Source organism: Procambarus clarkii, chromosome 3 (assembly GCF_040958095.1).
Source record: "Procambarus clarkii isolate CNS0578487 chromosome 3, FALCON_Pclarkii_2.0, whole genome shotgun sequence".
In the NCBI taxonomy this organism is placed as follows: Eukaryota; Metazoa; Arthropoda; class Malacostraca; order Decapoda; family Cambaridae; genus Procambarus; species Procambarus clarkii.
The window spans coordinates 15134832-15161044 of NC_091152.1; the positions used below are offsets into that span (position 1 = coordinate 15134832).

Consider the following 26213-nt stretch of genomic DNA (forward strand, 5'->3'; position numbering starts at 1 on the left):
TACCTAACCTAACCTAACCTATAAAGATAGGCTAGGTTAAGTTAGGTAGGGTTGGTTAGGTTCGGTCCTATATCTACATTAATTTTAACTCCAATAAAAAAAAATTGACCTCATACGTAATGAAATGGGTAGCTTTATCCTTTGATAAGAAAACAATTATAGAAAATATATTAATTAAGGAAAACTTGGCTTATTAGGCAAATCGGGCCATGCATAGTAGGCTGAGAAGTGCGTTCTGGCTACTAGGTACGACATATATATATATATATATATATATATATATATATATATATATATATATATATATATATATATATATATATATATTGGTGTCACCGAGTTATTGTTTCAAGAATAAAGCGCCTAAGACTTCCAAAAGAGCCTTCTATTTCTGAGGAAGATATTCGTCCACAGTGGAAATATTCGTGGACATGTTGCGCCTCCACCTCCTCACTCTCGGGGCAGAAATAAAAGAATTCAATACCTCTCTCTTTTCTCTGGAGGCCAGAAAAATAGTAGCAAAATAAAATATGCAACGACCCGCGCATCTATCACCAACTGCCCATTTTTTCTCAGCCTTCCTTCTATTTTATTTCTAGTTGTCGTTAATTATCCAATTTAATACCATGCGATTGCCATTAACGTGGTCCTAAGGGTACTTTCCCTTCCTTCCAATGGGTAAGGCTACCCAGAACTCCGGATGCTCTATTCTTGCTTTTTGATTGTGGAAAGACCTGAGTAAATGCGGGTTTGTAAACAGAGTTGTTGATTTGCTGAAGAGATTACCGGGTAACATAACAGACGTGGGATCTCTCTATTGTTTCAAGCGTAGGTTGGACATATGTATGAGTGAGTTTGGGTGGATATAGATAAGAGCTGCCACGTACTGGCTAATTGGCCTTATTAATCTCCTCCTCATGTTCATATATCTTATTTAATCTCTTATTCTTCTCTCTAATTCCCTTGTTAGAATTACCCAAGCCCTAGTCCTGTGTTTAAACAGCACAACTTCTATTGGCCTATACGAAGCAGCTCTTATTGATAGCCATCTGAAGTTATTCATACGAACAAATAGTCACATATTTCATATTCCAAATAGTATTTTGTTTATTGTAACCCATGATGCCTGAAGACAGCTGTGACTCTGACCTGTGGCTCAGTGTTAGTTCCTTGTGTCAGTGTTAGATCCTTGTGTCAGTGTTAGTTCCTTGTGTCAGTGTTAGTTCCTTGTGTCAGTGTTAGTTCCTTGTCTCAGTGTTAGTTCCTTGTGTCAGTGTTAGTTCCTTGTCTCAGTGTTAGTTCCTTGTCTCAGTGTTAGTTCCTTGTCTCAGTGTTAGTTCCTTGTGTCAGTGTTAGTTCCTTGTGTCAGTGTTAGTTCCTTGTCTCAGTGTTAGTTCCTTGTCTCAGTGTTAGTTCCTTGTCTCAGTGTTAGTTCCTTGTCTCAGTGTTAGTTCCTTGTCTCAGTGTTAGTTCCTTGTCTCAGTGTTAGTTCCTTGTCTCAGTGTTAGTTCCTTGTCTCAGTGTTAGTGCCAGGCAGCAATAAGATGAGCTCATCCGCTTTTAATGTATTTTTCTCTGACCGACTGGGAACGAAACGTCTCAGAAGCAGATTGATTAATTTCGTAGGAAACTTGTCTTGACGGCTGCGTGTTCGCTCAGGGAAAAACTACGGTGAAGGGAGGCGTGGCCTTCAAGTTAGAGCCAATGTGTGAGCTCTACCCAATTAATATGTGCTAGCCGTTCGCACATATTATATATATATATAATATAATATAATATGTGTGCGTGTGTGTGAGTATACTGGCAGCAGGTTTTCATTTATACATGTTTCGTTGAATATGACTGCATATTCTGTATTGATTATTGACTTGTTTAGAGCTTCTATCCCTCTGACGAGTGCTCTTCCATCTTGGTTTAATTGGAGGAGCATTTCTTTGAAAGTCATCTTCGTTCGAGGTGAAGGAAAATAAATAACTGTAGAATGTATTACACGTATTATAAATTTACACAACGTTTCGAGCCTACATGGTTCATCCTCAAGTGATGGGACAGAAGAAGATTAAGATTAAGCCACCCAAGAGAGAGGGTGGGACAGTACAAGGCATATTGCATTTATACCATTAGGGAGGTCAGGTGCAGACCAATACAAATAGGTGAAGAGTAAGGCGTAAGAGTGAAAAGAATAAGGCGAAAAAAGGGTACGAAGCACATACAAAGATTAATCAGGTGTAGTGGGCGAGGCATGTTGAGCAGTGTCTTCTATGTTGGCATCTTCGTGTTCAGGTCTTGTTCTTACTCTCATGGTGGGTAGAGTGAATAGTTCCGTAATTTGGGTATTTATGGTGGATTGTTCCATTTTTATGTGGATTGCTTCAAGAATTTGTAATCATCTTACATCTTGGGTTTCGTCTATTATACAAGTGTTTTTATTCAACATTTCTTTGATTTATTCAATCAAAGATAGCATACACTTCTTTGTATATGTGTATGTGTATTTATGTATGTGTATCATCTTTATTTATGTATGTGTATCTTTGTGTATCATCTGTGTATGCTATCTTTGATTGAATAAATCAAAGAAATGTTGAATAAAAACACTTGTATAATAGACGAAACCCAAGATGTAAGAAGATTGGAAATTCGCCTCACAGAAACCTTCAATATAGAACAAGTTCATGGACGGATAATCTGGTCAAGATTCTAGAGAAAGTGGACTTGAAATGAACCATTAATAACAAAGGGGAAGAAAGACCATATCAACACTCTCAGCAGACTCCTCCATGGAATGGAAAGAATCGAGTCTAAATATAATCATTGTAGGATTACCAGTTAAAAAATCAGCATGCGACTTACAGAGGCTCAAAGCAATCATAGAACAACAAATGGAAACCATCTCAAGACCTACAACCACTCACATCTTCACAGACGGATCAGTTGATCAAGAAAAAGGTTCTGCTGGGTGCAATAGTTTACACTACCAACCATGAACCTTACTGGAGCATGAATAGTGGGTGCTCAACATTGGTAACAGAATTGTATGCCCTGAAGGAGGCAATAAATTATGGATTTGAGAATAATTTACATGATGTCGTCATTCATACCGACTCTAAATCTTCGCTCCAGGCATTGTTATCCAGCCAGCACAAAGATAATATACAACTCATCAAAGAAACCCTACATACAGGAAAAGAAGCACATAATCTAGGGATGTCAATCACCCTAAATTGGATATTAAGTCACATTGGCGTAAATGGTAATGGAAGGGCAGACTCACTGGCAAAATTTACCACTACTTTACCTGTTATACAGCTTAAAATACTTCCAAGTTTTTTCACATATTAAGGAGCAAATCAAGAAGCAAATACTTCCAGCTAGACTCAGACTTGTTTATAAGTGCCGCTGGGAGGTAATAAATCTAATAATTAAAGTGTCATATCTGTGGAACAGAAACAGAGGCGCCACTATTGCATTACTGGAATGTGAAGCTACTGAAGCCCTGTGCATCAAACTCAACATTAATCCAACGACAGCAGCTGCATTAGATGCAAATTCCACAGCGACTACAATGACTAGAAAAGCAGTTGAAGAATGGGACACACTAGTGAACATTCTGCATCTACATCCGCCACCAAGATAACGTTATTAAAAACAAGACTAAAAAACCAGTGCGCTATAACAGAAGCGAAAAAGAAACAGGGGAAAAAGGAGGAAACCCCACCTCCATTTAAAACTTTGACCCAAATATCACAGTAACAAGATTATCGCGAATAACTCAATTACGGGTTCACTATAGCCCGTGCTGCATGAACATTTCGTTCTGAGTAGCTAAATCTAAACATGCAACAACATACAGTCCCATCACTTGAGAATGAACCATGTGGGTTCGAAACGTTGTATAAAATTATAATAAATGTAATACATTCTACAGTTAATAATTCTTTAAGTTTACCTTGAACAAAGATGACATTTGGAGAAATCCTCTTAATTAAATCAAGATGCAAGAACACTAGTCAGAGGAATAGAAGCCCTAAACAAGAAAATACGTCGAGACCACCAAAAGGTTAACGTTTTGTATTATTTAAATTGGCCAATTGGGAAAACGTTTTAACTGCAAGGAGGCAATAGAACCTAATCAAGCAATCCTAGGACTTACACTCGCTATTTTAGACCTAATGTAATACCTATATGAGCAATACTATGCCTAGGCATGTTTAATATTTTGATTTTTAACTTTATTTGTCTGGACTATAAAATTAAAAGTACCAAAAATGAACTACATATTGTATCCATCACTAGATATTGGATCCATCACCACACATTGGATCCATCACTACATATTGGATCCATCACTACATATTGAACCTTTCCACCAAATAATTTAAGTACTATCACTTCTGGCAGATGGCCTCATAAGTATTTATAAACCATTCAGCCTTTTATGAGACGAGACTAATATTACTGAACCAGTCCAATACTGTTCCAAATCACTCCAACATTGATTTAAGACTAAAGTTTAATACTATCCAACAACTTGTAGTCTTATCATACTAGTGACAATCACTGTAGCCTGGGCCTAGCTGGCTCATTTACAGTAGCCTGGGCCTAGCTGGCTCCTCTACAGTAGCCTGGGCCTAGCTGGCTCAGTCACGGTATCATTCTAGGACTCGTCACGTTTTAACATAGTTGGAACATTTAGGCTAACATTCTTGGAACATTCACAGCCTAATAACATAAATCCCAAATGCGTGAAGGAGTGTTCTTGCCTGCAGGAAGTCAACTTAGGCTCTCTGGTAACATATTGGTAGCGCCATATACCGTCCTCTGTAATGGCAGTCATCCACACTGTGATTTAAAGCCCAATGAAGTCATATTGCCGGCTGGGATTCTCCCGGCAAGTTAAACTATAGTCTGCAAGACAGTATCACAGTTACGGGGGGAGTAAGGTTCAGCTTTAATGGTACACGTGCCAGTGATTGACCCTAAAGGAAGGCCGGCATCTAGCACTATCTGGGCCAGCACGATGACGAAATAGGTTTGGCAGCGGTCGTGGACGCAGACAAGAGCATTACACATCCCCCGGTGGAGGATCCCCCACGAGTTATGGCTGATGCTAATCCATGTTTGTAGGCTATTCAACTCTATTAGGGTTGGCTAGAGGCTCTCCTCCCCGGCTTGTGCCGAGTCGAAGCTTCGCAACCTACTGTTAAGTATTATTTCTTCTCATCTAAATTGAATGCATTTGGAGCAATCTTCACTCTGGATTATCCTGTATATGGTGTGTAGGCCCCGCCAGGTGAACGTCGGTCTCAAACGAGTTCAAAATAAATATTTGGGAAAGTTACTATTTGAGTTGTTGTTGTGTGAGGGTGAGAGCTGGTGGGAGTGACTGTGTGTGCCTGGGAGACCAGCCTACAGTGTGGGAGTGACTGTGTGTGTCTGGGAGAGACCAGCCTACAGTGTGGGAGTGGCTGTGTGTGTCTGGGAGAGACCAGCCTACAGTGTGGGAGTGGCTGTGTGTGCCTGGGAGACCAGCCTACAGGGTGGGAGTGACTGTGTGTGTCTGGGAGAGACCAGCCTACAGTGTGGGAGTGGCTGTGTGTGCCTGGGAGACCAGCCTACAGGCTGGGAGTGACTGTGTGTGTCTGGGAGAGACCAGCCAACAGTGTGGGAGTGACTGTGTGTGCCTGGAAGACCAGCCTACAGGGTGGGAGCACCAACTGTGTGTGTCACAATGACATCACCTCTCTCCCACGGTTACCAGAACAACCTCTTAAGCCAACAAGAATGACAACTCGTCAACTGCTTCTCTACAATGGTAATTATCAATTTAACTTTTACTCTTCAGAAATTTAGTGATGTTAACATTAAGTTATTGTCTGTGAACTGGTAATTAATATCTTGACAACTTAATAATTACGTCAATCAGATATTTAGTTGTCAGCAATTTATATTATGAAGTTTTAAGAATGTGAAGTTTTTTTGAAGGTTTTTAAGACTGTGAACTCTAATGGTGTTTTGTTCCTAGCCAGATAATTATCAGTCTTGTACTGAAGGAGTTTGTAGTTAGGCTTATGGAGCCAGCCTTTCTTGTGATGTGGTGCTGTCTGCGTTATGTTGTGAGAGTTTGTGAGTTGTGATGATGTGAGAGTTGTCTCTTGTGTGAGTTGTGTGCTGTGACGCCTGAGATATTTGTTGTTAGTTTGAGTGACTTTTGTTTGCTGTATGAGGAGTGAGTTTTGTTTGCTGTATGAGGAGTGACTTTTGTTTGCTGTATGAGGAGTGAGTTTTGTTTGCTGTATGAGGAGTGACTTTTGTTTGCTGTATGAGGAGTGAGTTTTGTTTGCTGTATGAGGAGTGACTTTTGTTTGCTGTATGAGGAGTGACTTTTGTTTGCTGTATGAGGAGTGAGTTTTGTTTGCTGTATGAGGAGTGACTTTTGTTTGCTGTATGAGGAGTGACTTTGTGTTCATTGTAATGTTGTATGAGTTGTGTTTGTGTCCACGTGTCTTTATCCCGTTGGGTTGGACGGTAGAGCGACGGTCTCGCTTCATGCAGGTCGGCGTTCAATCCCCGACCGTCCAAGTGGTTCGGCACCATTCCTTTCCCCCCGTCCCATCCCAAATCCTTATCCTGACCCCTTCCCAGTGCTATATAGTCGTAATGGCTGGGTGGCGTGAGGCCAGTCAAGATAGCGTGGCGTGAGGTCAGTCAAGATAGCGTGGTTTGAGGCCAGTCAATAGTGTGGTTTGAGGCCAGTGAAGATAGCATGCCTTGAGACCAGTCAAGATAGCGTGGCTTCAGGTCAGTCAAGATAGCGTGGCTTGCGGCCAGTCAAGATAGCGTGACTTGAGATCAGTCAAGAAAGTGTGCCTTAAGCCAGTCAAGATAGCGTGGCTTGAGGCCAGTCAAGATAGCAAAGCTTGAGGTCAGTCAAGATAGCGAGGCTTGAAGCCAGTCAAGATAGTGTGTCTTGAGGCTAGTGAAGATAGCGTGGTTTGAGGCCAGTCAAGATAGCGTGACTTGAGCCCAGTCATGACAGCGTGGTTTGAAGCCAGTTTACGCTACAATACTTTACGCTACAACAGAACGGATTTACGCTACAATAGAGCCAATTAAAACTACAATAAGTCCAGTTTACGCTACAACATATCATCATCTTTAATGCAATAGTATTAATTTTTACAACAATTATTTAACTGAACAATTACCATTCTTAGTTCAAGTTTATTTTAATTTATACATATTTTTTATAGCAAAAATATACACATAATGTCGACATTTAATTTTCATTCTCGTAAAATATCACATTCAATATTCTGATACTAAAGTTAAAATCCAAATGAAATCAGGAAATAACTCATTTACATACTAATAAAAACCTATTTGTTATGTATTAGCGTCACTCGCATGAGCGTAGAGGAACACACACACACACCCGTCCCCGAGGCCAGGCGCCTGTGGTGCCTCTACCTCCCTCCACCACCCACCAGCATGTTGGTGTGAGGCAACCACCAGTGTGTGAGAGGGAGGCAGGGAGGGGGAGGGAGGGGGAGAGAGAGAGAGAGAGAGAGAGAGAGAGAGAGAGAGAGAGAGAGAGAGAGAGAGAGAGAGAGAGAGAGAGAGAGAGAGAGAGAGAGAGAGAGAGAGACTGAGAGAGAGACTGAGAGAGAGACTGAGAGAGAGACTGAGAGAGAGAGAGAGAGAGAGAGAGAGAGAGAGAGAGAGAGAGAGAGAGAGAGAGAGAGAGAGAGAGAGAGAGAGAGAGAGAGAGACTGAGAGAGAGACAGAGAGAGACAGAGAGAGACAGAGAGAGACAGAGAGAGAGAGAGAGAGAGAGAGAGAGAGAGAGAGAGAGAGAGAGAGAGAGAGAGAGAGAGAGAGAGAGAGAGAGAGAGAGAGACTGAGAGAGAGACTGAGAGAGAGACTGAGAGAGAGACTGAGAGAGAGACTGAGAGAGAGAGAGAGAGAGAGAGAGAGAGAGAGAGAGAGAGAGAGAGAGAGAGAGAGAGAGAGAGAGAGAGAGAGACTGAGAGAGAGACACAGAGAGAGAGAGAGAGAGAGAGAGAGAGAGAGAGAGAGAGAGAGAGAGAGAGAGAGAGACAGAGAGAGAGAGAGAGAGAGAGAGAGAGAGAGAGAGAGAGACAAGAGCAGTAACGACAGGAAGACATTATAGAGACACACAGCTCGGGGCGAGCGCTAATAAGCTTCACAGCTCCCCCCCTCCCCAAGTCACCCCACCTGTGGGCGCCTGTGACAGGTAATAACTTAGCTGCACCTTGGACGTACCTGCTGGGCTCCTCACCGCCGTCACTCTCGCGCTTACCTGCACAAGATAACCTCTGTTAATACACTCGTCACATATCACTGAGATAGGATAAGATAATTGCGAGAATCGCAAAGTCAATAAAACTATTAAAAAGGATGAGAGAATAAGATAGGATGAACGGAATGAATTGTGCCCAACCACTTGAACCATTAGGGCTCGAACGCCGACCTGTAAGAAGCATGGCCGTTGCTGTACCGACCAATCTAAGTGGTTGAGAGGTTATTGCAGCTCATCTTGAGGTTATCTTGAGATGATTTCGTTTTTTTTTTCACCCCCCAGAAAGCAGCCCCTGACAGCTGACTAACACCCAGGTACCTATTTTACTGCTAGGCAACAGGGGCATAGGGTGAAAGAAACTCTGCCCATTGTTTCTCGCCGGCGCCCGGGATCGAACCCGGAACCACAAGATCACAAGTCCAGTGTGCTGTCCGCTCGGCCGACCGGCTCATGGTTATAGAAGGTACTACGGGCTCACCATAGCCCGTGCTACTTGGAACTTTGTTCCCGGTAGCAAATCTTTAACAATAACAACATCATGGTTATATAAGAGACCTTGTTTACTTATCTTGCGTTATAATTCCCGGATTAATAGTCGCAGATGTAAACATAGGAAGAAACCTCACGCTAAGCTGACCAAAACGGCCTCTAAATATATCACACAAACATAGGAAGAAACCTCACGCTAAGCTGACCAAAACGGCCTCTAAATATATCACACAAACATAGGAAGAAACCTCACGCTAAGCTGACCAAAACGGCCTCTAAATATATCACACAAACATAGGAACAAACCTCACGCTAAGCTGACCAAAACGGCCTCTAAATATATCACACAAACATAGGAAGAAACCTCACGCTAAGCTGACCAAAACGGCCTCTAAATATATCACACAAACATAGGAACAAACCTCACGCTAAGCTGACCAAAACGGCCTCTAAATATATCACACAAACATAGGAACAAACCTCACGCTAAGCTGACCAAAACGGCCTCTAAATATATCACACACACTTAAAATGAAATATTGTTAGTTCAAAGACACATTATTATCCAATATTAAAATGTAATTAGATTACGTTAAGGCTTTTTCCTGCACGAAGTAAAATAAAGTATTTTGAGAGTTAAATTGGTCACAATATTGTAACATTTAAACACAATTATGGAATTATTAAAATAAAGATTTAATTAACAGCGACATTTAGGTCAAGTGATGTTGACTTTTCTCAGTCCTGCTAATATTTAAGTCTTTATAAATACTGATGCTTCAGATCTTTCTTGGTACAGGAAGAGTCGCTCTTGTAGTACATCTGACACCCAACCCACACATCTGACACCCAACCCACACATCTGACACCCAACCCACACATCTGACACCCAACCCACACATCCGACACCCAACCCACACATCTGACACCCAACCCACACATCTGACACCCAACCCACACATCTGACACCCAACCCACACATCTGACACCCAACCCACACATCTGACACCCAACCCACACATCTGACACCCAACCCACACATCTGACACCCAACCCACACATCTGACACCCAACCCACACATCTGACACCCGACCCACACATCTGACACCCAACCCACACATCTGACACCCAACCCACACATCTGACACCCGACCCACACATCTGTCACCCAACCCACACATCTGACACCCGACCCACACACATCTGACACCCAACCCACACATCTGTCACCCAACCCACACATCTGACACCCGACCCACACACATCTGACACCCAACTCACACATCTGACACCCAACCCACACATCTGACACCCGACCCACACATCTGTCACCCAACCCACACATCTGACACCCGACCCACACACATCTGACACCCAAACCACACATCTGACACCCAACCCACACATCTGACACCCAACCCACACACATCTGACACCCAACCCACACCTGCGACACCCAACCCAGTTGCATGATTAATCCCTCGTACAAGAACTTTATTACTTTACACCATAATAAATACTCCCGGAGCCCAAGCACCGGGCCTCGAACCGAACACTGTACTGGAAATAGTGCTGGAACACAGTCGCTCCGCTGAGCCACAGAATTCCTTCCCTCGGAGCAATCATGATTAATTCTGAAGCTCTCGTTCCGAATGTCCCCACTGCTGTAATGATGGTCTTTATGGACACCAATTGATCCATAAATACTTTACTAAAATGATTATATTTTCAATGAACATCCCCGCTCTACTTATTGACAAAATTGGTTGGATTAGTCTGCGGGTTCGTCCCAGCCTGTTTCACTATAGTCCTTCAATCAGCAGCGTTATTATGTCTGGCAGGTGTGGTACTGTGTAGCCTGGCAGGTGTGGTACTGTGTAGTGTGGCTGGTGTAGTACTGTGTAGTCTGGCTGGTGTGTTACTGTGTGGACTGACTGGTGTGATACTGTGTAGTGTGGTACTGTGTATACTGACTAGTGTGGTACTGTGTAGTGTGGCTGGTGTAGTACTGTGTAGTCTGGCTGGTGTGTTACTGTGTGGACTGGCTGGTGTGATACTGTGTAGTGTGGCTAGTGTGGTACTGTGTATACTGACTAGTGTGGTACTGTGTAGTGTGGCAGGTGTGGTACTGTGTAGTCTGGCTAGTGTGGTACTGTGTAGTCTGGCAGGTGTGGTACTGTGTAGTCTGGCTAGTGTGGTACTGTGTAGTCTGGCTAGTGTGGTACTGTGTAGTCTGGCAGGTGTGGTACTGTGTAGTCTGGCAGGTGTGGTACTGTGTAGTCTGGCAGGTGTGGTACTGTGTAGTGTGGCTGGTGTGGTACTGTGTAGTCTGGCTGGTGTGGTACTGTGTAGTCTGACTGGTGTGGTACAATGTAGTCTGACTGGTGTGGTACTGTGGTACCTTGTAGCTGCGTCGTTCCTGTAGTTCCTGTCTTGTAGACCCGCTACCCCATTCTTCACTCATTCTTAACTTGTATTTCCTAACAATTATGTTTATATACCTGGGAAGGTGATAGAAACACAAACCGTAACTGTCTCTATTTTCCGCTTGTTACAACTTGTAATAAAGTTGTTACATCTTGGCTTAACGTGTTTATGACGTATTAGGACGTTGTTACAACTTGCTATATTGGTTGTTATAACTGGTTAGGTGGTGTTAAAACTTGTTCGAACGTTGTAGCAACGTCGTATAGTTTCGATGTGTGTTTGGCGGGGCAGTGATAAGCGAGTGTCTGAACAGAAAGAGTTGAGTTTACCGGAGGTGTGATTCCTTTCACATAAAATTATATAAATTCGTTTTTGGAATATTTCCTGGAGTGTGGGTGTGGAGATCAGGTCAGGGACTGCAAGGAGTACGAGGATGGACACCTAAGATACGTCCGCAACATTTCCTCCATTCACAATTAATGTTAGCCGGGTCATCTTTGTGTAGGTCCCACAGTTCTCATCCATACAGGCTCAGACATGATTAAATACCTTTACTGTCGACCAGGTATCCAGAAGACTATATTGTTTAATGGTGACATTTGTTCTGACCTTCAGGTCTCTAATTGCAACAGAAAATATTACAAGTGGGCCCTTTGAGGATAAAATACACCCGAGATGATTTTCAAAATACTTTACAGTAATCTCTCTCTACCTAGTAATTAAAGACTGTGGTCTCGACAACATGAGTCCCGTGAGTTAAACTAAACTTTTGTCACTTTTATCTAGACTCATACATCGAAATCCCATAAAAGTGGAAAACAGTGGCGATAATAATAATGTTCATATATGTATTCGAAACCATTCGAAACTGAATAAATACATTTGCCATTCTTATAGGCCTACTTTAATCACCGACGCTGGTTTAGTGATTAATATAAGACTTTAATCATCTCCCGAAACGTTATTAATAAAAACGTCAGCTGAAAATGGTAACTTATTAGTTCGAAATCCCATAACACTTCCTTCATCTCTAATGAGATTGTGTCATCTATACTTTGGTTATGAGCATCAGAACCTCCTTGGTCGGTCTGGGGGAGGGAATAAATACATCGGGGCAGAAGCGTGTTGCAAACTTTTAATTAGATTCCCACACACCTCCATCATAAGCAAAGTTGCAAACTAGATTAAAATTACGATGCACTCTGGCCATCCTCCCTACACTTACTGATGGCCCTCTCCCGGCCACCTGGCCCACCACCACCACCCAAAATACCGCTCCAACCAACCCAAGATGGCCCAGAAAGCTTCAGGTATTGGTAACTGTGCAAGACTTACACCCTGGCCCAGAAAGCTTCAGGTATTGGTAACTGTATAAGACTTACACCCAAGATGGCCCAGAAAGCTTCAGGTATTGGTAACTGTATAAGACTTACACCCTGGCCCAGAAAGCTTCAGGTATTGATAACTGTACAAGACTTACACCCTGGCCCAGAAAGCTTCAGGTACTGATAACTGTACAAGACTTACACCCTGGCCCAGAAAGCTTCAGGTACTGATAACTGTACAAGACTTACACCCTGGCCCAGAAAGCTTCAGGTACTGACAACTGTACAAGACTTACACCCTGGCCCAGAAAGCTTCAGGTATTGGTAACTGTGCAAGACTTACACCCTGGCCCAGAAAGCTTCAGGTATTGGTAACTGTATAAGACTTACACCCTGGCCCAGAAAGCTTCAGGTATTGGTAACTGTATAAGACTTACACCCAAGATGGCCCAGAAAGCTTCAGGTATTGGTAACTGTATAAGACTTACACCCTGGCCCAGAAAGCTTCAGGTATTGATAACTGTACAAGACTTAAACCCTGGCCCAGAAAGCTTCAGGTATTGGTAACTGTATAAGACTTACACCCTGGCCCAGAAAGCTTCAGGTACTGATAACTGTACAAGACTTACACCCTGGCCCAGAAAGCTTCAGGTACTGATAACTGTACAAGACTTACACCCTGGCCCAGAAAGCTTCAGGTATTGGTAACTGTATAAGACTTACACCCAAGATGGCCCAGAAAGCTTCAGGTATTGGTAACTGTATAAGACTTACACCCTGGCCCAGAAAGCTTCAGGTACTGATAACTGTACAAGACTTACACCCTGGCCCAGAAAGCTTCAGGTACTGATAACTGTACAAGACTTACACCCTGGCCCAGAAAGCTTCAGGTATTGGTAACTGTGCAAGACTTACACCCTGGCCCAGAAAGCTTCAGGTATTGGTAACTGTATAAGACTTACACCCAAGATGGCCCAGAAAGCTTCAGGTATTGATAACTGTACAAGACTTACACCCTGGCCCAGAAAGCTTCAGGGACTGATAACTGTACAAGACTTACACCATGGCCCAGAAAGCTTCAGGTACTGATAACTGTACAAGACTTACACCCTGGCCCAGAAAGCTTCAGGTATTGATAACTGTACAAGACTTACACCCTGGCCCAGAAAGCTTCAGGTACTGATAACTGTACAAGACTTACACCCTGGCCCAGAAAGCTTCAGGTACTGATAACTGTACAAGACTTACACCCTGGCCCAGAAAGCTTCAGGTACTGATAACTGTACAAGACCTACACCCGCCGCCAGAGAGAGACTGCGAGACCCAACACGGCCACTACGACCAATTAAAGCGAGACTGTAGCGGCCGCCCGCGTCAACCCCCAACAACACGGACACTACGGACAATTAAAGCGAGACTGTAGCGGCCGCCCGCGTCAACCCCCAACAACACGGACACTACGGACAATTAAAGCGAGACTGTAGCGGCCGCCCGCGTCAACCCCCAACAACACGGACACTACGACCAATTAAAGCGAGACTGTAGCGGCCGCCCGCGTCAACCCCCAACAACACGGACACTACGACCAATTAAAGCGAGACTGTAGCGGCCGCCCGCGTCAACCCCCAACAACACGGAAAACTTCCTCAAGTCAGCAGGGGAGCCAACTCGAATAATTTTCATCCCAGGAGACCAAGCGCGAGGAGTCACACGCACGCCAAGTTTCGCCCAAACTTTGTGTTCGAAATTGTAAATGACACACAGGGAGTGATTAATTAGTCCCGCGTTGGTAATTCGCCATGACGGGTGAGAGGTGAGATGCTGAGCTTACCTGGTAACGCAACCTCGCCTCCGCTACCAACGTCGGAATCAAAATATTAGATTTCGGTATTTCCACAACATCGTCCTACTTCTTGAGGTTATCTTGAGATGATTTCGGGGCTTTTAAGTGTCCCTGCGGCCCGGTCCTCGACCAGGCCTCCACCCCCCAGGAAGCAGCCCGTGACAGCTGACTAACACCCAGGTACCTATTTTACTGCTAGGTAACAGGAGCATAGTGTGAAAGAAACTCTGCCCATTGTTTCTCGCCGGCGCCTGGGATCGAACCTATGACCACAGGATCACAAGTCCAGCGTGCTGTCTGCTCGGCCGACCGGCTCCCCCTACTTAACCCTATCCCCTCTACCCTTCGTTCCCTAATCTCCCACTGAATCCTCCATTCCTACTCCTTCTCTTATTCCAGCTTCTAATTCTCTCTCCTTTCAGTTTCACCTTTTTCTTGTTGTTATCATTCGTCTCAGTAATATGTCCCACTTCACCCACTTTTGTTATTCTTAAGTTATCAATCACAATACCTTCAGTCAGTTTTATTTCTTTTGTAATTTTGCATTTAATCCGAAGGTTGATTTCTTCACTAAGTCTTACAAGGTTTACTTCTCAATTATTAGTCGCTGTCTTACTCTTGCTCCGAGGCGAGCCAGACTAAACACAGCGTTCTTACGCTGCTCGTAAGATTCGCCTGCATGCTTGCCTTTGCTTAAATTGGAAGATACATATACGGTATACACTTGTCTATAAGTGATCCAGCACACACTTGTATACGCATGCGCACATATACACACACACACACATGTACAAACACCCAAACACAATAGAACATAAAACACTCGAGACACGACATATTATTCTGGCAAAGGTAAATGTAGTCTGGATGTAAACAGTAAGTCACAATATCGTGCCTCTAAAATACCCACCACACCCTCACAAACACTGAAACTAAAAAGACTTGATAACGCTTCCATCACACCACTTGATAACGGACCGGGAGGGGCCGAAATGTCCTCATTTCTTTTATTTTCAACGATGTTGTCTCAATATTCAAAACAGGTGAGCAAGATGAGGCACCAGGTGTTCCAGCCTATCTTGGTGGTCCCCAGACCAGTGTCACTGTCAAGTAGTCTCCAGACCAGTGTCACTGTCAAGTAGTCTCCAGACCAGTGTCACTGTCAAGTAGTCCCCAGACCAGTGTCACTGTCAAGTAGTCTCCAGACCAGTGTCACTGTCAAGTAGTCTCCAGACCAGTGTCACTGTCAAGTAGTCTCCAGACCAGTGTCACTGTCAAGTAGTCTCCAGACCAGTGTCACTGTCAAGTAGTCTCCAGACCAGTGTCACTGTCAAGTAGTCCCCAGACCAGTGTCACTGTCAAGTAGTCCCCAGACCAGTGTCACTGTCAAGTATTCGGTGTAAAGTGCCCGAGGAAACAACCAAGATATCTGGAGCACCTGAAGAGGTCCAACTTTGAAGGGGGAAGATCAGCATGGATTTAGAAGCGAAGAGTCATGCTGACAAATTCGACATTCTTTTTTGTATATTGGGACCACAGTAGCTGTCTTCCAGCTTTCCGGTTGGTCTCCTGCTTTCAGTGACCTGTTATACACCGTAGAGTGGCATACTTAGTGCCTGTGTGTGCGTGTGTGTGTGTGTGTGTGTGTGTCAAACCTGCACACAGAAATAACACCACATGAGACCAGGAGGCATGGCAGGATGTTCAGAATACCCTCGTTAAAGAGTAGAGGTGCAACAGGTACTCTGAGAGAGAACTCTATCAACATCAGAGGCCCGAGACTGTTCAACACGCTTCCACTACACATAAGGGGCATAACTGGCCGACCCCTCACAGTGTTCAAGAGAGAACTATCAATATCAGAGGCCCGAGACTGTTCAACACGCTTCCACTACACATAAGGAACATAACTGGCCAACCCCTCACAGTGTTCAAGAGAGAACTATCAACATCAGAGGTCCGAGACTGTTCAACACGCTTCCGCTACACATAAGGGGCATAACTGGCCGACCCCTCACAGTGTTCAAGAGAGAACTATCAACATCAGAGGTCCGAGACTGTTCAACACGCTTCCGCTACACATAAGGGGCATAACTGGCCGACCCCTCACAGTGTTCAAGAGAGAACTATCAATATCAGAGGTCCGAGACTGTTCAACACGCTTCCGCTACACATAAGGGGCATAACTGGCCGACCCCTCACAGTGTTCAAGAGAGAACTAGATAAGCCCCTCCAAAGGATACCTGATCATCCAGGCTGTGACTCATACATCAGACTGCGAGTAGCCGCGTCTAATAGCCTGGTTGACCAGTCCAGCAACGAGGAGGCCTGGTCGAGGACCGGGCCGCAGGGACGCCAAGCCCCGAAACCATCTCAAGGTAAGGAGAGAGAGAGAGAGAGAGAGAGAGAGAGAGAGAGAGAGAGAGAGAGAGAGAGAGAGAGAGAGAGAGAGAGAGAGAGAGAGAGAGAGAGAGAGAGAGAGAGAGAGAGAGACCAAACAGGAAAGGTTTACATAACACTGTAGCATTCTCCCTAATTAAAAAGTCACCTAATGGTTCACGGGACAACAATCCAAGAGATTGCCTTATGTTATTATCCCAATTACAGCAATATGAAATATGATATCATATAGGACAACGATGATTCAGTGAACTATTAACATTAGCAACACGCACGGCATGCAAACGTGAGAGAATCGTGAATCTTAATGTTCTTAGTGGTTAATATCCAAATTTTATATTATATATATATATATATATATATATATATATATATATATATATATATATATATATATATATATATATGAGTGCACAAACGCTTTCGTGTATATTTCAGCAAACCATTTCCGAAGTATAAAATATTTACACACACACACATGCACATACTTCTCCTCTCACTCCCTCTCTGTCTGTCTGTCTGCCTGTGAACCCCTGCAGACAGTGGTGAGGGCGGGTGTCAGCCAGCAGACAGTGGTGAGGGCGGGTGTCAGCCAGCAGACAGTGGTGAGGGCGGGTGTCAGCCAGCAGACAGTGGTGAGGGCGGGTGTTAGCCAACAGACAGTGGTGAGGGCGGGTGTCAGCCAGCAGACAGTGGTGAGGGCGGGTGTCAGCCAGCAGACAGTGGTGAGGGCGGGTGTCAGCCAGCAGACAGTGGTGAGGGCGGGTGTCAGCCAGCAGACAGTGATGGGGGAGGGTGTCAGCCAGCAGACAGTGATGGGGGAGGGTGTCAGCCAGCAGACAGTGATGGGGGAGGGTGTCAGCCAGCAGACAGTGATGGGGGAGGGTGTCAGCCAGCAGACAGTGGCGAGGGCGGGTGTTAGCCAACAGACAGTGGTGGGGGAGGGTGTCAGCCAGCAGACAGTGGTGAGGGCGGGTGTCAGCCAGCAGACAGTGGTGAGGGCGGGTGTCAGCCAGCAAACAGTGGCGAGGGCGGGTGTCAGCCAGCAGACAGTGGTGAGGGCGGGTGTCAGCCAGCAGACAGTGATGAGGGCCGGGTGTCAGCCAGCAGACAGTGGTGGGGGAGGGTGTCAGCCAGCAGACAGTGGTGAGGGCGGGTGTCAGCCAGCAGACAGTGGTGAGGGTGGGTGTCAGCCAGCAGACAGTGGTGAGAGCGGGTGTCAGCCAGCAGACAGGGGCGAGGGCGGGTGTCAGCCAGCAGACAGTGGCGAGGGCGAGTGTCAGCCAGCAGACAGTGGTGAGGGCGGGTGTCAGCCAGCAGACAGAGGTGAGGGCGGGTGTCAGCCAGCAGACAGAGGTGAGGGCGGGTGTCAGCCAGCAGACAGTGGTGAGGGTGGGTGTCAGCCAGCAGACAGTGGCGAGGGCGGGTGTCAGCCAGCAGACAGTGGTGAGGGCGGGTGTCAGCCAGCAGACAGTGGCGAGGGCGGGTGTCAGCCAGCAGACAGTGGCGAGGGCGGGTGTCAGCCAGCAGACAGTGGCGAGGGCGGGTGTCAGCCAGCAGACAGTGGTGAGGGCGGGTGTCAGCCAGCAGACAGAGGTGAGGGCGGGTGTCAGCCAGCAGACAGTGGTGAGGGTGGGTGTCAGCCAGCAGACAGTGGCGAGGGCGGGTGTCAGCCAGCAGACAGTGGTGAGGGCGGGTGTCAGCCAGCAGTCAGTGGCGAGGGCGGGTGTCAGCCAGCAGACAGTGGCGAGGGCGGGTGTCAGCCAGCAGACAGTGGTGAGGGCGGGTGTCAGCCAGCAGACAGTGGTGAGGGCAGGTCTCAGCCAGCAGACAGAGGTGAGGGCGGGTGTCAGCCAGTAGACAGAGGTGAGGGCGGGTGTCAGCGTGCAGACAGAGGTGAGGGCGGGTGTCAGCCAGCAGACAGTGGTGAGGGCGGGTATCAGACAGTGGTGGGGGCGGGTGTCAGCCAGCAGACAGTGGTGAGGGTGGGTGTCAGCCAGCAGACAGTGGTGAGGGTGGGTGTCAGCCAGCAGACAGTGGCGAGGGCGGGTGTCAGCCAGCAGACAGTGATGGGGGAGGGTGTCAGCCAGCAGACAGTGGTGAGGGCGGGTGTCAGCCAGCAGACAGTGGCGTGTCAGCCAGCAGACAGTGGTGAGGGCGGGGTGTCAACCAGCAGACAGTGGTGAGGGCGGGTATCAGGCAGTGGTGGGGGCGGGTGTCAGCCAGCAGGCAGTGGTGAGGGCGGGTGTCAGCCAGCAGACAGAGGTGGGGGCGGGTGTCAGCCAGCAGACAGTGGTGAGAGCGGGTGTCAGCCAGCAGACAGGGGTGAGGGAGGCTGTCAGCCAGCAGACAGTGGTGGGGGCGGGTGTCAGCCAGCAGACAGAGGTGAGGGCGGGGTGTCAGCCAGCAGACAGTGGCGAGGGCGGGGTGTCATCCAGCAGACAGCGGTGGGGGCGGGTTATACAGTGATCTCATCTGCACCAATGATGACCACACACAGCCGTCTGTAAACTCTGATGGCCCACATTTACTACCCTTTAAAACTGCTCCCCAAACAACATGCCTCTCATGTGCCCTCTTTAAGTGACAAGACGAGTGTGTGTGTGTGTGTGTGTGTGTGTGTGTGTGTGTGTGTGTGTGTGTGTGTGTGTGTGTGTGTGTGTGTGTGTGTGTGTGTGTGTGTGTGTGTGTGTCCTCACCCTCCTCCATCACACTCTTAATCTACCCCCCCCCCAGGCCACACCTCCTCCCCCCCCCCTGGCCACAACTCCCCCCTGGCCAGATATTGACGGGGCAGAACAATTACCCATGATTAATTAGTACTATTAGACAGCAGGTGCCCACCCCATTACGGCCGTCCTCCACCTCAACGTCAGCCCCCCTAAAACGCCCTCGGAAGGGGCTGGAAGGGACTGAGGGTGAAGGGACAGGGAAAAGTGTTGGGAAGGGGTGGGAATGGGGGTCGAGGGAGGGGCGGGGTTACATGGTAAGGAGTATTTGGCTCCCGTGTGAAAACGGAGAACGACAATCACGTGATAGGGAGATAGGGAGGGTCAGGGAGGTGCAGGGAGGTGCAATAAGCGGCGGGATGTGCAGGGAGGTGCAGGCGGAGGCGGGGAGGGGCGGACAAAAGCTTATTATTCTTCAGGAAGAGTTACCGGATATAAACCAGGTATATATTAAACTGTGTGAGTAGGGAAGAGTGTGAGGCGAAGCATTAGGGTGTGAGGCGAGGCATTAGGGTGTGAGGCAAGGCATTAGGGCGTGAGGCGGAATATTAGGGTGTGGGATGAGGGATTGGGATGGAGTGAGGCATTAGGGTGTGAGGCGAGGCATTAGGGTGTGAGGCGAGGCATTAGGGTGTGAGGCGAGGCATTAGGGTGTGAGGCGAGGCATTAGGGTGTGAGGCGAGGCATTAGGGTGTGAGGCGAGGCATTAGGGTGTGAGGCGAGGCATTAGGGTGTGAGGCGAGGCATTAGGGTGTGAGGCGAGGCATTAGGTCGTGAGGCGGAATATTAGGGTGTGGGATGAGGGATTGGGATGGAGTGAGGCATTAGGGTGAGAGATGAGACAGTAGGGTGTAGGGTGAGGAATTAGGGTATAGGGTAAAGCAATAGGATGTGGGGTGAGGTATTGGAGAAAAACGAGACATTAGGGTGTGAGAAGATACATTAGAGTGTGAGACGACACATTAGTGTGTGAGGCATTAGTGTGTGAGGCATTAGTGTGTAAGGCATTAGGGTGTGAGGCATTAGTGTGTGAGGCATTAGGGTGTGAGGCATTAGGGTGTGAGGCATTAGTGTGTGAGGCATTAGTGTGTAAGGCATTAGTGTGTGAGGCATTAGGGTGTGAGGCATTAGGGTGTGAGGCATTAGTGTGTGAGGCATTAGTGTGAGGCATTATGATGTGAGGCATTAGTGTGTGAGGCATTAGGGTGTGAGGCATTAGTGTGTGAGGCATTAGTGTGTGAGGCATTAGGGTGTGAGACATTAGTGTGTGAGGCATTAGGGTGTGAGACATTAGTGTGTGAGGCATTAGGGTGTGAGACATTAGTGTGTGAGGCATTAGGGTGTGAGACATTAGTGTGTGAGGCATTAGGGTGTGAGACATTAGTGTGTGAGGCATTAGGGTGTGAGACATTAGTGTGTGAGGCATTAGGGTGTGAGACATTAGTGTGTGAGGCATTAGGGTGTGAGACATTAGTGTGTGAGGCATTAGGGTGTGAGACATTAGTGTGTGAGGCATTAGGGTGTGAGACATTAGTGTGTGAGGCATTAGGGTGTGAGGCATTAGTGTGTGAGACATTAGTGTGTGAGGCATTAGGGTGTGAGACATTAGTGTGTGAGGCATTAGGGTGTGAGACATTAGTGTGTGAGGCATTAGGGTGTGAGACATTAGTGTGTGAGGCATTAGGGTGTGAGACATTAGGGTGTAAGGCATTAGTGTGTGAGGCATTAGGGTGTGAGACATTAGTGTGTGAGGCATTAGGGTGTGAGACATTAGTGTGTGAGGCATTAGGGTGTGAGACATTAGTGTGTGAGGCATTAGGGTGAAAGAAGAATGAAGGTGGGGATAAAATGTGTACAGTGAAAGGGAAAGCACTGAAGGAAAACTGAAAAAGAAGTAAGATAATAATAAGAAAGGGGAAGGGAGAGGGGATGGAGCGTGAAAGGAAGGGGAGAGGTGTTGAGGGGTCAGAGGAAGGTGAGGGACAAAGGAAACTAAGGTGTAAGATGTGAGGGGGAACATAAGGTGTAAGATGGGAGGGGGACATATGTAATTATCCAACATCTGGTTTTGTCTCTAAGTCAGATTTGTATATACGCGCTCTCCTGTACTCACCTAGTTGTGCTTTTGGGAGGTTGAGCTCTGGCTCTTTGGTCCCGCCTCTCAACTGTCAATTTACTGGTGTACAGGTTCCTGAGCCTATTGGGCTCCATCATATCTACACTTGAAACTGTGTATGGAGTCACCCTCCACCGTATTACTTCCATTTACTAACTATTCTGACACTGAAAAAGTCCTTTCTAATATCTCTGTGGCTCATTTGGGCACTCAGTTTCCACCTGTGACCCCTAGTGCGTGTGCCCCTTGTGTTAAATAGCCTGTCTTTATCTACCCTATCGATTCCCCTGAGAATCTTGAATGTGGTGATCATATCCCCCTAACTCTCCTGTGTGTGTGTGTGTGTGTGTGTGTGTGTGTGTGTGTGTGTGTGTGTGTGTGTGTGTGTGTGTGTGTGTGTGTGTGTGTGTGTGTGTGTGTGTGTTTACTCATTAATGTCTTCTCTTCTACTCCTGATGTCTCTGCTCTCACTGTAACCCGTTGCTTTCTTCTTGAGAGATATTCTTTGACTCCCTTACGAGTATTCCAGATACACCAGCCTGCTTCTCTAGTTTTAGTAGGAGTCTTTGATGCGGGACCGTATCGAATGCCTTCTGGCAGTCGAGGAATATGCAGTCTGCCCATCCCTCTCTCTCTCTCTTTGGTGTCTGTCATCTTGTTGTAGAACTCCAGCCAGTCTGTCAAGCAGGATTCTCCTTTACTAAGACCGTGCTGGCGCCTTGAGACAAAAGTGTTGGGTTTTTAATGGTTTGCTAACCTGCTCAGTTCAGCAACAACCCCTCCCCCCCCTCACCACAATGCACCAACACCCCCTCCCCCCCCTCACCACAATGCACCAACACCCCCTCCCCCCCCCCTCACCACAATGCACCAACACCCCCTCCCCCCCCCTCACCACAATGCACCAACACTCCCCTCCCCCCTCCCCCTTCACCACAATGCAGCAACACCCCCTCCCCCCTCACCCACGCCCCTCCCCCCCCTCACCACAATGCACCAACACCCCCTCCCCCCCTCACCCACGCCCCTCCCCCCCCCCTCACCACAATGCACCAACACCCCCCTCCCCCCTCACCGACGCCCCTTTACTGTGAGAACTCTGCACCTGATCCAACCTTGAACAGGCAATAAAGATCGAAAAGAACAATAACAAGAATCCTTTCAGGTCTCCACACAAGCTTGGGCGAGAGGCCCGGGAGGGAGAGAAGGAGGGAGAGAGAGGACGGGAGGGAGGATGGGAAGGAGGGAGAGAATGAGGGAAAGAGAGGATAAGGTGGAAGGAGAGAGAGAGAGAAGGGAGGGAAGGTCAGGAAAGAGGTGTGTGGAGAATAGGTTTTTGAGCTTGGAAGAGAAAAAGGACAGAAGGGAAGAGAACTCGAAAGTATGGGACGTGAGAGAGAGAGAGAGAGAGAGAGAGAGAGAGAGAGAGAGAGAGAGAGAGAGAGAGAGAGAGAGAGAGAGAGAGAGAGAGAGAGAGAGAATAGTTCAAGAGGAGTAGCAGGTATGTATACTAAAGAGGCACTTGAATGCACGGAGCCTTTAAACTCAACAAATGAGGTGGTAGAACCACTTGGAGACAAAATAGAGGCCATAAACCTCTTCACTATTCATGAACATACACCTTCACATCCAGTGGTTCAGGAAGTCTCAGGGCAGATAAACAAAATATAAAAAAAAATCCCTTGATAATTAAGAACACTCAATAAGATGTTATCTTCCTTGGAGACTTCAATCTATCCAGTTTTGTTGGAGAATAACAAACAATAACATTATAACAGGTAAACCAACCAGGAAATTATCACACACAGGTAATAACATACTCGCAGGCAGCCGACAAACCAAAGCGCACCTTAATTATTGGGGTCTTCTGAAAGCGCTCAAAATCTTCTCTCTAGGAAGAAGACGAGAGCGGAATCACCTAAAGTATTCATGCTGCCAGAGAGCGGCCAGCCTGGTCCTAAATATGTTAATACAAAATAACCTACTGGAGTGATAGATCTACTAGGATTATCTAAGTCTATTTCAGGACCACCTAATCCCATCCCACACAAACCTTACACACGTTTGTGTTCAATTGCCGTTGTCAGTTGTCTCAGACAAGCTCTGCAGCCTTTCCTTGGTGCTACAGGATCATTTTAAACCTTCGTCTGTTTGACTCTTCATATTACCTTAGCGTCGCCTGCAAACATTGACATGAATAATGCACTGACGTATGATACACTGACATGTGTATCACGCATTCACATGATACATTGACGTGTATTCCTGTCGTTATGTCATGTGTCCAGAACAGTAAAGGCAATATGAAACACATTTGGGAAACTGGCTGTTACCCTTCGCTAGTACACTTTCTCCTCTCTCGTCTTTAGTTTTCTAGCGTCTGCTTATTAGGTACTTTCTCGTCCAGTTAAGTAATCACCTGGTTACACCCACTTGCTTCAAGCGTTTGTGTACCACCTTCTGTTTAATACTGTATCTAAGGCTTTTTGTCAATCTAGAAAGATGCAGTCTGCCCATCAGTCTCTGCCCGGCCTGATTGTATCAGGGGATGGTTCTCCTCTTGCTTTAATGTTCTGTCATATCTTGTACCACTAGCGGAAACTACGGAGGTGGGAGCGAGGCTTGTGTTGACCAGCGCGTTCTCCCCAGTAACGGTCTTCCCCATCCCACGAATGGTAGCCATGATGGAGAGGGATGGCGGCCTCTCACTCTTATTCCACAGTGAGAGCTGGGACTCTCACCACCTGCAGGGAGGGAGACACCCTCTCCTTCCCCTGTCCAACTTCAGCTCGGACCATGATGAGATAGACGTCCACCAGTTCATGCAACTCGGACCATGATGAGACAGACGACCATTGTAGAAGGCATCGAGCAGGACGTCCTTTGTGGGATCCGAGAACCACCACAATGGCACCAATCACCATCTCATAACTTCCCCCGGTCCCTGAAGGATGGCACGAGTGCCAGGCCGTCAGTACCAGCTGTGATCTGGAGGGTACCAGAGCCCCGTACCACCGGCGCTGGGCCTGGTGGGCCAGCCTGCCACACACAGCATCTTAACACGTCCAGATATCATCTTAAGAATACCAGAGTACCTCATTATGTGAGATATTAAGAACACGATGTTATCAAGACAACAAAGAACCAGAGAACCGCACGTAAAGAGCAACACAAGTGGACAGAATCACATGTAAACAACAAATTTATACCACAATCACTAGTCGCTATTTAACGACTCACTCCCAGAGGGTTACTCATGCCCGTGCCACCTCCTGGGTGGCTTAATCTTCATTAATCAATCAGACTCACTCCCCATGAGCGCATATTAAGCCAAGTCCCCAAAGGTTCATAGCCACTAGTTCCAAGTAATACTCAGTAACGGTATAAGAACATAACAAGATAATAACAGAAGGATAAATGAAATTGCAAAGCCCTTTGGTCCGTACGAGGCAGCGCCTATTGGTCCGTACGAGGCAGCGCCTATTGGTCCGTACGAGGCAGCTCCTATTGGTCCGTACGAGGCAGCGCCTATTGGCCCACACGAGGCAGTTCCTACTGACACATGCAAGGCAGCCCATCTTAGATAACTTCATCCTCTCCTCAAGTGTCACAACCCTCCACTATTCTCCCCGTGACATCAAATGTGTCAGTCAGCCGTTTGCTTCCACAACAAGACCAGGATTATACGGAAATATCCTCCTTAAGGTTTCTCAAGTTAACAAATTCACAAGGGCCGTGACGAGGATTCGAACCTGCGTGCGGGAGCATCCCAGACACTGCCTTAATCGACTGAGCTACGACAGGGTTGAAACCGAAGTTCTACTGAACTTACTGGATCCCGTAGCCTCTCCGAGGCACAAACCAGGATTTTACACAACCCTTCAAGTTAATATATTCTTAACTTCTTCCTCCGCTCAGTCTGACACACAGACTCAAGTCTCTCCGGAATGTGTTTAACTATCATGAGGAATCATCAGTCCTAGGACCGACGATATATAGATATTTAGTCCACCATACTATACAACTAGAGGGACAGGAAATCAATAAAAAAAAATGGAATTATTATATACAGTATTTCTACACTTTATTCATTTCATTATACGCATTAATAAATGAATAACGTCTCGGGTTGTGTTGTTAATTAAATGGTTTAGGAAAGCCACTAATAATGAGTTTATTACAACCAAAATAACAGTACTAATAACAACTTTGGCTGGACCGAACATTAGTGGACTCTCACCATAACGGAACACATATTGTATTATTAATAAATTGTTAAGAGGAGCAGAAGAAGGAAACAACCAAACCTAAACTTTCCTGGGCCTCGCATAACAGTATAAATTTAAGCCTTAAATCGCCTATATTAGGCCTAGGACTGCTTCTTTAGGCCTAGGAAAGATTACAGTAGCTTCAAAATTACTGTTTAATAGTTTAACCACTCCGGTTGAAGTATTGAAATATACAAAAAAGTTGAACTTACTTTTGGGTAAACAGACCATATTTGACTGTTCGGTGAGTGGCTGCAGTAAGTGCTATATTTCTGAAGATTGGCAGCTTTAT

The 26213-nt window shown here is 46.5% G+C and overlaps 1 protein-coding gene across 1 annotated transcript in view; it reads left to right on the forward strand.

The window, feature by feature from the left end:
• Nucleotides 1–17893: 17893 nt before the first annotated feature.
• Nucleotides 17894–26213, forward strand: part of LOC138368406 (ribosome-binding protein 1-like) — a 42383-nt gene continuing 34063 nt past the window's right edge. Inside the window, exon 1 of the mRNA XM_069330926.1 lies at nt 17894–18793. Within this exon, the coding sequence (XP_069187027.1) occupies nt 17894–18793 (900 nt within the window). The remainder of the gene's footprint in view (nt 18794–26213) is intronic.